We start from the raw sequence: 15,091 nt of genomic DNA, 5'->3' as shown, positions 1-15,091 counted from the left end.
CCTGATACATAAAATGTAGCATTGTTCTACTTCATGCTGATAGCATATATTCTTGTTCATGCTGATAGCATATATTCTATGTCTTCATATATCTTCATATCTAGCATATATTCATGCTGATAGCATATATTCTTGTTCATGCTGATAGCATATATTCTTGTTCATGCTGATAGCATATATTCTTGTTCATGCTGATAGCATATATTCTTGTTCATGCTGATAGCATATATTCTTGTTCATGCTGATAGCATATATTCTTGTTCATGCTGATAGCATATATTCTTGTTCATGCTGATAGCATATATTCTTGTTCATGCTGATAGCATATATTCTTGTTCATGCTGATAGCATATATACTTGTTCATGCTGATAACATATATTCTTGTTCATGCTGATAGCATATATTCTTGTTCATGCTGGTAGCATATATTCTTCATGATGGTAGCATATATTCTTGTTCATGCTGATAGCATATATTCTTGTTCATGCTGATAGCATTTATTCTTGTTCATGCTGATAGCATATATTCTTGTTCATGCTGATAGCATATATTCTTCTTCATGATGGTAGCATATATTCTTCTTCATGATGGTAGCATATATTCTTGTTCATGCTGATAGCATATATTCTTGTTCATGCTGATAGCATTTATTCTTGTTCATGCTGATAGCATATATTCTTGTTCATGCTGATAGCATATATTCTTCTTCATGATGGTAGCATATATTCTTCTTCATGATGGTAGCATATATTCTTGTTCATGCTGATAGCATATATTCTTGTTCATGCTGATAGCATATATTCTTGTTCATGCAGATAGCATATATTCTTGTTCATGCTGATAGCATATATTCTTCTTCATGCTGATAACATATATTCTTGTTCATGCTGATAGCATATATTCTTCTTCATGATGGTAGCATATATTCTTCTTCATGATGGTAGCATATATTCTTCTTCATGCTGATAGCATATATTCTTGTTCATGCTGATAGCATATATTCTTGTTCATGCTGATAGCATATATTCTTGTTCATGCTGATAGCATATATTCTTGTTCATGCTGATAGCATATATTCTTGTTCATGCTGATAGCATATATTCTTGTTCATGCTGATCATATATTCTTGTTCATGCTGATAGCATATATTCTTGTTCATGCTGATGGCTGTTTGGTTCAGCTATCATTAAAACAATCCTGATTTTAATGTTTGATTCCAATATCAAAATTTCAAAATATATCGATTAAAAAATATTCTGTGTATAGACTTATTAGTTGAATCCTATTTTTTATAGCTTTATGCATTTACTGGTACTGCAATAGATTCTTATCAGCCAGCAAATGTCTCTGATTATTTAATAATAAAAGTTCCACTTGCTCCAACACAATGTAAGAAATTTAATTTTTTTTTTTTCATGTTATGAAAATTATTATATGAATTTTCTGTAACTTTTCAAAATTCTTTTTATGAAACTTTATAATTTTTTAACCATTTTAAGCTTATGATGTAACATTTTATGTTACCTTATAAAATGTTACCTCAAAAAATGTTACCTCATAAGATTTTACCTCATAAAATGTTACCTAATAAAATGTTACCTCATAAAATTTTAACTCATAAAATTTTACCTCATAAAATGTTACCTGATAAAATGTTACCTCATAAAATGTTACCTAATAAAATGTTACCTAATAAAATGTTACCTCGTAAAATGTTACCTTGTAAAATGTCGTGTTAGATAGTTAGACGTACAAAAATCTCAAACGTATTAAGTTGTTCTACAAAAAGAAGATCTACTAAAAAGTGGAACTAATTTACAGGTAACCTAGTAAGGCCTAAATTATTTTTTTATTTTAAACTGATTTATAACGTTTTCCTTTTTGACTGATTTATTTTTCGACCTATAAAATAGACTTTCATTTTCAACCGATTTGAGATAAATTAATTTCCAACCGATTATCTGGTCTGTGTTTCTAACGTAGTTTTTTTAAACTACAAAATTTTTTTCTTTTTAATTAACAATCAATAAGTTTTCCAAGCATTCATCGAACCTTATACCTTCTGATTCTGAAACCAGCATTTTAATTACTGCGCCAAGGCTGATTAAATTTGGCTCGTATTCAAATCAACAATAAACTATACAAAATACATACCGGTAAAGCATAGTTATAAAATTGAAAATATATTAGGTAGAATATTCAGTAGGTTGAAAAATCAGTAGGTCAAAAATACAGTAGGTCAACAATTTAGTAAGTTTAAAAATTAGTAGTACAACATAAATTAGTAATTGAAACATAATTAGGTGTAAATATAAAAATCAAATATTGTCAGTTGAAAATCAAAAGCGTCATAATTTACGTTTTGTAAAATTTCAAATTTAGGTTGAGTTAAAGCCCACCATATTTAGAATAGAGACCACCTAAAATGTTACCTCATAAAATGTTACCTCGTAAAATATTACCTCGTAAAATGTTACCTCTTAAAATTTAATAAAAAAAGAAGTAACATTTTATAATAAATTTTGATAATTGAGTTTTTGATTTTTTGTTTTTAAATGCTTTATTTCAAATGACATTTGAAAATTATTATTTTTATTTTCCTAATATATAAACTCTATAGAGGTAATCCATGTTGAAAACGAAATTATATCTAGTTCTAATTTGGAGATTCATGCATTTTTCTTGTATGTCCTATATTTTAGAATCAGAATGTTATAACATAACATAGAGAAACAGCTCATTTTAATCTATAGTCGCATTTTTCATTGAAAGTTATTGTTTTGCCCAGGGCTTACAACATGGGATTTTTATTTTAAGTTTATTTTTATTATTATTTTTTATACTATTGTTACCTTTTTACCTGACTTTTAGTCTAACTATTGTTAACAGTATTTTTTCACTTGTCATGCTTTCTCAGCTTCTTTTTATTTAATTTTACTCTCTTTATCAAATACTTTTTAAATACTATCTCTGTTGTATTTTTTTAGTTTTTCTACTTTCACTTTTATTTTTTAGTTTCACTTCCTGTACCAGCTTCAGGAAATAGTAAGTTTATTTGGTTTTTTAAACGATTATCATGATACACTAAAACATTTAGTCTTTTATTTTATTTTCAATATTTTTTTAAATTTTTCATAACTACTTTTTTATTTATACAATTTTAAGTTTTTATCAACTTTTAAACAGGCAGATAGTGGTGGTGGTAGTATTTTTTGTGTGTTAAACCTATTTTAATAATGGCTATATTGGTACCAAGTTAAATGATCATAAGTTTTTTGTGATTTAATTTAGTTTTAAATACATTTGCATACTCACCAGGAGCTTTTAATGAAAATTTACTGCTAAATCGGTAAAAAATTTTACTGATTTATTTAAAGTAATATTGGTAAATTTCAGTAAATAATGGTTTTTTTATACTATACTATAAATTAAATGATTCATTTGGAATTCGCATTTATGAAAGCTGTTTTTTTTTGCTTTGCTACCTTTGTGAATTTTATTTCACTGTAAAAAAAAAAAGCAGATTTTCAGTACCTAATAAAGTATCATTTTTTCTTATTGTTTAAAATTTCGTTATGATTTGTTTATCACCATCAGAAACTTACATACCATTCTTTATTTTATGTGTATTCTTTTTTACGTTATCAGAACTCCATCTCATTTATTTATCTCTTTAATAAAAATATAAAGAAACAAAGATCTAAAAAACAATATTATGCTCAAATATGCAACAAAATATCTTGAAAGGTTTGAAATAGCCAGATTAATAAATTAAAATTTACTTAAAATTTTATTAATCACTTTCCTATTAACTAAGTTATTTTTGTTTTTTTCTTTGGAAACTGATTCTTTTGGTTAAGTTTTGAACTTTTTAAGAAAGACAATTACTTTCTTGTGATTTATTGTGGCGTTTATTAGTTTGCTTTTGCTCAAGATGTCAGATGTTTGGAAGCACTACATTTTAAACAAAGGAAAACCACTGATTTGCAAAATATGTAAAAATACCAGTAAATACTCAAGTTCTACAATTTGAATGTGGTATTACCTAGAAAAAAAATATGGAATCAAAATTATCAAAAAAGTCTTATATCCAACTTCTTTCCCAAAGCAAATAATTGAAGAAATGGTTTCAATACTTGCAACACTAGATGAATTTTATTTAACTTTGATTTTCTTGGATTTTTTGCTAGGTATTTCCTATTTTACACTAGGATTGATCTTTTGTATGTTTTTAAGTTTACCTATAGTTTGATAAAAAAAGTTTTAGCAATATTATATTTTGATTACCTTGGATTGGATTTGTAATGCATTGTAATAAATAAAGTACTTAAAAACAGCAGTTATATAATTTATTTTTCAACAAAAAAATGAGTTTTCAGGAAGCACAAGTGTCACAAGGAAGCACAAGTGCCAAGCAGAGCTTATTCTTGATCAAAATTTTCTAACAAAAAGTTGAAAATACTTGTTTTGATTCTACTCTTTTTGCAGTTCTTTTGCTTGTTACTTCAAAAACCAACATTTTTTGCTTGTTACTTCAAAAACCAACATTTTTTGCTTGTTACTTCAAAAACCAACATTTTTTGCTTGTTACTTCAAAAACCAACATTTTTTGCTTGTTACTTCAAAGACCAACATTTTTTGCTTGTTACTTCAAAAACCAACATTTTTTGCTTGTTACTTCAAAAACCAACATTTTTTGCTTGTTACTTCAAAGACCAACATTTTTTGCTTGTTAATTCAAAGATCAACATTTTTTGCTTGTTACTTCAAAAACCAACATTTTTTGCTTGTTACTTCAAAAACCAACATTTTTTGCTTGTTACTTCAAAGATCTTTGAAGTAACAAGCAAACAAGGTGTATTGTTCACAAAAAACCTTTAATGGAAGGAACATATTTCAACTGTAACTTATAAAGCAAACTGTTTTTTAGGATTAATAAGGAAATTGCTCAGAAGTAATAACAGAATTGTAATAAGACAATTGTTTCTATCATTAGAAAGACCTCACCTGGAATATGCAGTGCCTGTCTGGTGTCCATATTTAAAAAGTGACATTATAATTGTAGAGAGCATCCAAAGAAGAGCAATAATTAATAAATTATTAATGAGTTAAGAAATTGCAGCTATGAAGACCAGTTAAAAGATTAGGAATTATGTCTTTAGAAACATGAAGAGCAAGGGGCAACCTAATCTATCAATATAAAATTCAAAAGAGATTTTTGAATTTTATATTGATAGTCCAACCAGCTGCATTTAAGAAATCAGCACTCCATCACAAAGCAGATCATAAAATCGTGTTTACCAAGAATTTACCAACAATTGGAATAAACTAAGTTCACAAACAGTAAGTCAATAAAACTATAAATAAATTTAAAAACAAGATAGACAATGATTTATTTAGAAAGAATCATATCAAAGGCTATAACTTAACTGCATTCTGTTTTTTTTTTTTTTTATAAAGCTTTAGCAATAACCTTGTATTATTATTATTATTATTATTGTTGTTATTATTACTGCTTTTATAATTTTTGTTAAAACTGTTTGAAATTTTGAATTCTTTTAATTTACCACTCAAAATACCTTGACATCAATAAAATTTAATATTTTTGAGTTTGTCTTATGGTATTCTAAAATAATAAAAAGTTTAATATTTTTACACAAACTAAAACCTGTGAAAAAACTTTATCATTCAAATTAAATTATTTGAAAGTAACATTTTTATATCTTTATACTATAATTTTATAAATTGTAGTGATTTATTTAGTTTAAAAAACCTTTTTTATTTACTAAGCATGTCAGCATGTCATTCTATATTTAACTTGAGATGTTGTTATTTATCTGCATAAAATACATTTTTCTTTTTAAATTTTTTACATAAAACAGAAAAAGATTTTACAAAAGTTTCACAAAATCAAAATGTTTTATTTGAAACTTTTTCTGTCTTTAGAAAACACATCTACAATCATTGCTGCCATCTTAGTTCCTCTGCTTGTTGTTCTTGTCATTCTTGTTACTGTTGTTGTTGTGATGAAAACTCGTAGGAAAAAAGTAAAGTCTCAGCCATCAATCTGTAACCAAGATATTTGCACAATGGAGTAAGTGTTAAACTAATACACACATACATACACACATACACATACAAACAGCTATATATATATATATATGTATATATATATATATATATATATATATATATATATAATATATATATATATATATATATATATATATATATATATATATTTATATATATATTTATATATATATATATATATATATATCAATATATATATATTTATATATATATATATCAATATATATATATATATATATATATATATATATATATATATATATATATATATATATATATCAATATACATATACATTTCGTCCCCTCAGTATTATCTTGTTCTATGTCGCTAAACTATGGTTTTGAAAAAAAGGCATTTGAATTTTCAAAAGCCCTAAAAATGTTCAAAATAAACTTTGCACCAAATTTTGTTATTATAAAATTGTCAAGGTCAATATATAATACCCTTATAAACCATTTTTAGAAAATTATTGTGTATTTAGTGTTTAAAAAAATGATTTTTGACTTTTGAGATAGAACAAATTACTGACAAACTTTACAAAATACAAAAATTGTATAATGTTTTATGTCAATTTCTTTGGGTTTTTTTAATTATAGTTTGTCCAAACATGCACAAATGTCTTATTTGGTGGATGTTTTGAATGTTTTTCTTACCAAGGACGGATACAAAGATGGGAGTATCCCCCTCCCCCCCATCTTAAGAATTATCAATCTTCAAAATATTATTGATAGAAATAAAAAAAAAAATAAAAAATAAAAATAAAAAAAATAAAATAAAAAAAAATTAAAAAAAAAATATTATTTTGCAACATTTGAATTTTTGGCAAAAAAAAGTTAGTTATATACACATTTAATATATTTATTAGTAAACTAATTTATAAGCATTTTTTACGCTCTTCGCGTGCATCTTATTTTTGTTCAATATGACTTCAAAATGCTGAGTCCGTTCACATCATTTAAAGTGCCTTCAGCACTTTTGATTTTAAAAAATTTACACTAATTACACCTATCTTTTTTTCTTTGCCGGAAAGAATTATTAAACTTAGTTAGAAAAATGATCAAATGAAACAGTGGTTTTAGCTGAAAAAATCTTTTTTTTTTGTCATATAACCCCCTCCCCCTAGGACAATGACCTGGATCCACCCCTGTTTTAGACATTATTTGGTTGTGTTCAAGTAAAACATTTTTTTTTCATGAAACAATTATATTAAGACATAAAAATAATTAAGAAAAGTACATGGGAGATGCACATGAATTACTAAACACAAAGAGTTGCCATATAATTTCTATCAATCTCAGGCATGTAGGGCATCATTTTTTTAATATCTTCATTCTTTTCTTTTGAAAGTAAGTGGCTTTTTTTGGTCTGAATTGACAGTTTTGGTGCAGTTATGGGATATGCTGTAGATTTCTTTTTTCTTAATGATTGGGCACCTGCAAAAACTGAGGTGAAGCCGTCTGCATGTTTTGTTTTAAATGAAACAGTAAAAGGATGATTGGAATAGTATTTTAATTGCTTTACTTGAGTAAAGGGCACTCTGGTAAAGTTATAGCTTTTAGCTCCAGCTTGAATATTTAAAAAATCAACATCTTTCATCTGCAGGATATTGAAAGGTTTCTGTCGCCTAACAGACTTTAGTATTCTGATCAGACCCAGTGGACTGTATACCTCAGTTTTTTTTAATTTTTGGTCAATGCTGCTATGAACCGCATCAACCTCTTGAACACAGCCATGTCCGCTTGCAGAAAACTTTTGAGTGATAGATTCAACATCAGGATGAGCATTTAAAAAATGTTTTATTGCCGTGCTCATAATACTGTTTCTATTTTGCGGAACGCAAGAATCTGACCATAAAATGAGGTTCTTAAGTTGTGGATGGGTGGTAAGCACAGATTCTAAAATTTGTAGGATTGCAGATGCCAAATCATTTCCGGCTCTGCCAGATTGGCTTTCAGACCAGATACAACAATAAACATCTTTATCTAAAGAAAGATGTGCTGTCATGTTATAAACAGACAGCTTCCTAAGATAAAAGAAGTTGGATATCTCAGCCTTGGGAACTGTTAAAACATTTTGTAAATCAAAACAGAGAACAGGATGTCCTGACTGTCTGTCTTTTTTGCGCTCTTCGCGTGCATCTTCTTTTTGTTCAATATGACTTAGATGCTGAGCCCGTTCACAATCACTTAAAATACCTTCAGCACTTTTGATTTTAAAAATTTCACACTTATCACACCTATCTTTTTTTCTTTGCTGGAAAGAAATATTGAACTCAGTTAAAAAAATTTCAGAGTATAAGTGCTTTTTAGCCGGTTGAAATCGTTTTTGCTGACAAAAGTCTTGGTAAAGCTCATACAGTCGACTAATAGACAATTCAGACTCAAAGTATTTTCTATTTGTATTAGCACGGCAATAGTGCGATTCTATAACCGGAATACTATATATGTGTTTCCTAACGCCATCTCTGACCGCGTCAGGAATTTTCTTTTTTGTATGTTTACCTTGTTTTCTTGGGGTAGGCGTGTTTGTATCTGTTTGGAAATGTTTATAAAAATATGAAATTCTTTGTTGGCTTATGTCAAGAGTGTTTAAAAAGAAAGGTTTGCAAACTCTGATGGGAATCCCTGCCAGGTGAAAAAAGTAGGCAAATGAGTATTGCCGCCTCAATGAAATTGCAAGTGTTCGTTTAGTTTTTTTCACAATGCGTGTTGTATTTTCACTATAAAAGTGTGCTTTGAGGTCATCATTGAGTCCTCAAAATTTGTTAAATAGTAACTCCCGTTGCTCTTGCGGAAAATAAATGTGGCATTTAAATTTACAGTTAGTACAGTCCTTCTCATTATTGATCTCTCTCTTTCTTCTTATCACTTTATTCCTGCTTTTATACTCCTGGCCAGCTTGACGCCTTTTTTTATTGACATTGCATTTCCAGCTATCTGGATTTCTGGTTCTTTTACGTCCAACTTTTTTTTTTGTAGAGAGTTGCTCTATTGGCACAACTATTTCTAAATCCGTATGTAGTAGCTTATTGTGGAAACTTGAATCGACACTGTAGAAATAAAAAGTATAAACTTTAGCTACATTTAAAAACAACATAATATTAAAAAAGAATCAAAAATGAATGACAATTGGAATTTCATAAGCATCGTAATTAGCAGGGTAATATTTTTTTAAAAGTTATTTTTTTACAGTTAGGAAATAAATAATATAAAGAATTTAGTCTTTCTTAAAGACTTTGCACAATATATATATATATAGTTATTTAAAGGCACAATATATATAGTTATACATATAGTTATATATATAGTTATACATATAGATTTATAGTTAGTTAACTACTAGTACTGTGTATGAGAGCTAGTCTTAAGTTATTTTAACCCTTTAATGCACAATATTTATATAATAGTTGATAATGCACGATATTTATATAATAGTTGATAATGCACGATATAATAGTTGACTATTTTATCGTTAAAAGAACATAAAATGGAATCCAATTATCGGAAAAATAAAATTTTCCTTTTTATTTTAAAATTTTAAAATTACCATAGTAATAGAAACTACTTACGAGTCGGTATTAAGTAATTCAAAGTCAACTGTTTCTTTTGTAACTAAACCAATAAACTTACTTGACGACATTTTGAAAATATCAAAATAAAAAGTCACGTGACTTGCGCTACAACATTGATTTGCAGATTTGGGCATTAGAACATTATAATACTAAAATGTTTTAAAAAAGTGAAATAGAATAAGATAAAACTAACAAAATACGTAAAATTGTAATTAGAACAAAGTCAAATTGAATAAATCTTGACGAAGCAGAGAAGGTAATAATTTATTGATAAGTCTAAATAATACATTATACTTTTTTAAACAATAAAAATTGGATTTTGCAAAAAAAAAAAATTTGTAGATAGAACAAGATAATACTGAGGAGACGATTTGCCGAATTTGCATATATACACAATATCGAATGTGTATATTTATATGTATGTATATATATATATATATATATATATATATATATATATATATATATATATATATATATATATGTACACACACACAAATAACTTTTTAATATATAAGTATATATATACAGGGGTCAAAATAAGTGTTGGACATTGGCGCCCTCTGGAATGTTTTTGAGACCTGATTTATGGGGGCAACCAACTAATGTTCATTTTTACTGAAAAAATGAACAATAGTTTGTTGCCCTCTTATAGCAGGTCTCAAGAATGGTCTAAGAGGCGGCAATACCTAACACTTATTATGGTCCTTGTATATATATATATATATATATATATATATATATATATATATATATATATATATATATATATATATATATATATATATATATAGATATATATAGATATAGTAAGTATATATTGCTAAGTTTTCATTAAAAGAAACCAATATAAAGAAAAAAATTGAACAAGAATTTGTAATTTCAAAAGTTCAAATAACAAAACTAGATATTTAAAAATTTCATTTTCAAATTTCAGGGATTGTCCATAAATTGTGTAACGCTAATAAACAAAACAAAAATAATCAAAAGTTTTCCCTCGCCTTAAGTTAAATAAAAAGTCAAAATAATTCATTAAGTTTAATAAAAATTGCCAGGTAAAAGAACTTATAATCTCATACTTCTTTTTTTTTAAATAAATTTTGCATTGAGTAATTCAGGGACATTTAGTAATTCCCAATGTACCTTTTACTTATATTTTGAGGTTGATCGTATGCAAATAGCCAACAATAACTTTTTTATCCACTTTTTTAAGAAATAATAAAATAAGAAATAGCATTATTAAAAGAATAAAAATTTTGAATAGTGTGAAAAAGTAATGTGTGAGAAAGGATAAGTGGTTAACAAAAAATAATATGGAAAAAATAATAAATAATTTAAAAGATTAGGATAAGTAAGATAGATAAAGTTGATGTTCACTACACATTATTAGAGTAGACCTAGATTAGCGGTGTAGAGGTTAAAATGCTTTCTTTGTAATCCTTGCTAACATTGTTTCTCTTGCTTTGTTTCTTAAGATTTGAAGTTAACTGGGTTGGCAAAATAACAAAAAACAATAAAGAGAAATTAACAATAAAGAGAAATTTTATACTTTCATTGGAAGTTTCTGTGATTACTCTAAAAACATTAACTTGAGTGTAGTGGCTCCACGAAGTTTTTCAAAGGTAAATACAATAAAATAATATTTTCAGAAAATTTTAAATTAGACTTGATATAATATTTTTGTTAGAAGAGAAGTCTCTTAAAAAATATTTTTGATATGGGAAATAAATATATAGGAAGATTATTTATAATGATGAATCAAAAGTGAAACCAAAACTTTTATTTTATACACTGTAATAAAATGAGAAATTTTTAAATTTTCAAATAAGTAGAGCAGAATTTTTTTTTTTTGTATTTTCAAACAAAAGCATGTTTTGTAGTGTTTCCGTGACATTTTTATTTTAGTGTTTCCTTGAGTAGAGTCAAGGATTCACAATCTAAAGTTTCTATTAATTTTTTTATATTATATATTATTAGTTTGTTTTATCTTATTATTTTAATAGATATATTGTAATTTTTTTTAAAAACAATGGGTTTTGTTTTAGAGACTACATGGGCATTGATTTTCAAGCAGATAAATGGGAGATATTTCCTAATAGCATTGTTTTAGATAAGAAAATTGGTGCAGGTGCATTTGGAACTGTTTATATTGCAAAACTCAACGCAGATATTTTTGCTAAGACGAAATATGCAAGTCAACAATCAAAATCTGCTTTTCATGCTACTAATGTAGATATTAATGTAGCAGTAAAACTTTTGAAAGGTATTATGTTGCAAATATTTGTGTTGTAACTTATTTTTCAACTACTTTGCAATTAATTTGAATCAATTAATGCCATTTGGTTGTAATGTAGTTGTAGAGTTCTCTCTTAGTAACCGAGTGCAATGGGTTTGAAACCCGCCACATGAAAGTATTGTACTCATGTGTTTGACAAATGTTGTTCTGTGTAGTGGTCTTGTTTGACAAGTTTGACAAGTTTGTGTTTCTGAGTAATAAGGTTGTAACAACAGTTTAGAAAAATGTTTTTTTTTTTAAATAGATTAGTTTATAGTGGTCCTCAAAGTTTTTTCATTTTTTTTTTTTTTTTTTTTTTGGGGGGGGGGTTAAATATTTCACACACACAAAAATTTTTCTAACTACATTTTTATTGTTTGGTTGCAACTATGTAGTTTGCGTTGTGTAGTTACTATTAAATAGACTATTATTAAAGTCATTATTATACCATAAATATTCTAACTTAAAGTTATTTGTATTATTTTAATCATTTATTGCTAATTAAATACAGATGGTGCCAGTCATTTGGAATACTCTGATTTTAGAGAAGAAATAGATCTAATGAAAGGAATTGGGTATCATAAAAATATTGTTAATATGATTGGCTGTTCAACAATTAAGAAGCCATTATGTTTAATTGTTGAGTTTATGGAGAATGGAGATTTGTTGCAGTTCTTGAGAAACAGACGCTCTAAGGTAATACCATAATTAAATATAATAGTGTAGTAGTTTACACGACATAGAGTGAACTTTCAAATTTACAACATGAATATTTTATTAAAATTTTTTTTAGAAATGAAAATTTTGTAAATTTAAATCACAACTATTCTATGTTTATTATTTTAAATTATAATTCTTTATCTTTACAATTCTTCATATTTGTAATTCTTAGTTTTTATGAATACGATTTTAAATAATAATATTTTAACAAGAATTTAGAAACTACTTTTAATTGAAAAAGCAATAAAATAACGGTAAAAATTTTTTAGAGTTTTTTGTTTTAGCAAACTTAGAAAAAATATTTATCAATAAATATGTTTTATTATTAATATTTTTTTTTTTTTAAATCACTTTAATAAATATCTTCATCATTTTTTAACGGTTAAAAGACTGACATGAATAATTTTTATTGCTTTAGTTATATATAGAAACACTGTACCAGTGTATATAAAGTGTGCAATACCTGTGTAAAGGTTATTGCACACTAGGGAATCCCAAAAAATTCTAAAATGTTAAAAATCAAGAATCTTATGTTTTGTACATACATTCGCTTTTAATTTGGCCCTTTCCCTCTTCCGCCCCTTCCCTGCATTTTGTTATGTGCTTTTTTGAGTACCCTCCACCTCTCTAAAAGAACATACACTTTTAGCCTACCTACCTAACATTTTATGATGTTTTTTTAAATTTCTCTCCGTACTTTTATAATTGACCACCTTCCCCCTGAACATACATACTTTATGGACGATCTCTTAATAAATTCTAGGGATCTCTTTTTTAGCATTTTAGTGTATTTTTTAATAGCCTTTACTAGTTTGTTCATGTGTAAATAACTTTTATCAATAATAATTACTAATAAGTTAACAAAAAAATGAGAATTAAGAACAAATCTATTATTTTTTAAGTTTACTAGTTAAATAACTTAAGATCCCTTTTGAATATAATCTCCTAAGCTTTATTTAATCCATACAGAAATAGCATCAGCAATGACATACTTGATCCCAAAATGATTAATACATACTCTTTCAAAACATACAAGTTCAAATCCAAAATGTTTTTGTGAACACCAGAGGTGGAAAAAGTAACAAAATATTGTTCTCAAAACTACTGAAAAAAGTCCTGTTATTTTTAATAAAATTTTAGTCAAGTACATGACCTATTAAAAAATTAACCTAAGTGAAAGTAAAAAGTAGCTCGTTAGTAATGTGTAAAAATGGTAGCCATGGTAAAACTTATTTACTTTTTTACCAGCCATTGTCAGGTAATAAAGCTGTTGAACAAAACATAATAACGATGTAAATTTTTTGTTAAGTTTAAGAAGTTTTCAAAGTTTGTAGCTTTTATGCTTGCCCGCTTTGAAGTGAATAACAGTCCAGCACTGCTGAATAAACATTCACATAAAGCAGTCCAGCACTGCTGAATAAACATTCACATAAAGCAGTCCAGCACTGCTGAATAAACATTCACATAAAGCAGTCCAGCACTGCTGAATAAACATTCACATAAAGCAGTCCAGCCTTGCTGAATAAACATTCACATAAAGCAGTCTAGCACTGCTGAATAAACATTCACATAAATCAGTCCAGCACTGTTAAATAAACATTCACATAAAGCAGTCCAGCACTGTTGAATAAACATTCACAGGTAGCCAAGGCAGGAAGACTAATGTTCAGTTTGAGAAAAATAATATTTATTTGAAGAAATTAGTTCAACAGATCTATCTTGGTAAAATTACAAGCAAGGTACCCATATACCTACCCTGTACCTAGTGACCTTCTGGATTTCATTGACAAGAAAAAATGTTCTTTATCTGGTGAATGTTCTCTAATTAGCTCTACTTCTGCCATTTGGTCAACCTGTTATCTCACATAGACCAGAGTTGTTAAAAAACAAAACAATGCTTATTAAATATTTTTGTCAATGCAATGATTCATTTTTAACAACAATGGATGATTAAGTAGTAAATAGGTATAATGGCCGCAACAGTAATAGGTATAATGGCCGCAACAGATTACACCATGACATAAAAAAAAAGGAAATTAAATTAAAATTTCTGTCATAGTTCAGGCCTTGAACTATGACAGAAGAATAGCTGCAGCAATTCACAAAATTACTCCACCAAAATTTTTTTGAAAAGCATCTTGAATTGCTGCAATAAGGAGCAGGCATATTTTGAAGGATGTCTCCAAGCTGTTAAGTTTTGTTTGAAACTGAAAGATCACTGACAGGAACTATCCATTGTGTGTGTTGACTGAAAAATATCCATTGTCTTCACAACACGTTTCATAATAGTGCAATATTCAGTCAGAAAAACAATTTCAGCTGAATTCAGCAAGATTTCTTGCAGTAGTAGGTGTGAATTAAATATATTTTGTGGATTAATAAATATGGCAAAAAGAACTTTAAGATATTATTTCAATCAGTATTATTTTA

General features: G+C 27.1%; 1 protein-coding gene across 10 annotated transcripts in view; it reads left to right on the top strand.

Moving 5' to 3' along the window:
- The window catches only part of LOC100214966 (fibroblast growth factor receptor 4-like), a 92,686-nt gene that overhangs the window by 66,208 nt on the left and 11,387 nt on the right, over nt 1–15,091 (top strand). For all 10 annotated transcript variants that reach the window (XM_065805927.1, XM_065805928.1, XM_065805931.1 and 7 more), the window contains 5 exons: nt 1,297–1,390; nt 3,017–3,046; nt 5,948–6,095; nt 11,712–11,929; nt 12,453–12,637. In XM_065805927.1, the coding sequence (XP_065661999.1) occupies nt 1,297–1,390; nt 3,017–3,046; nt 5,948–6,095; nt 11,712–11,929; nt 12,453–12,637 (675 nt within the window). The remainder of the gene's footprint in view (nt 1–1,296; nt 1,391–3,016; nt 3,047–5,947; nt 6,096–11,711; nt 11,930–12,452; nt 12,638–15,091) is intronic.

Source organism: Hydra vulgaris, chromosome 09, assembly GCF_038396675.1.
Source record: "Hydra vulgaris chromosome 09, alternate assembly HydraT2T_AEP".
Classification (NCBI taxonomy): Eukaryota; Metazoa; Cnidaria; class Hydrozoa; order Anthoathecata; family Hydridae; genus Hydra; species Hydra vulgaris.
Note: the sequence above shows the minus strand (reverse complement) of the source record. Positions and strands in the feature narration are given on the sequence as shown.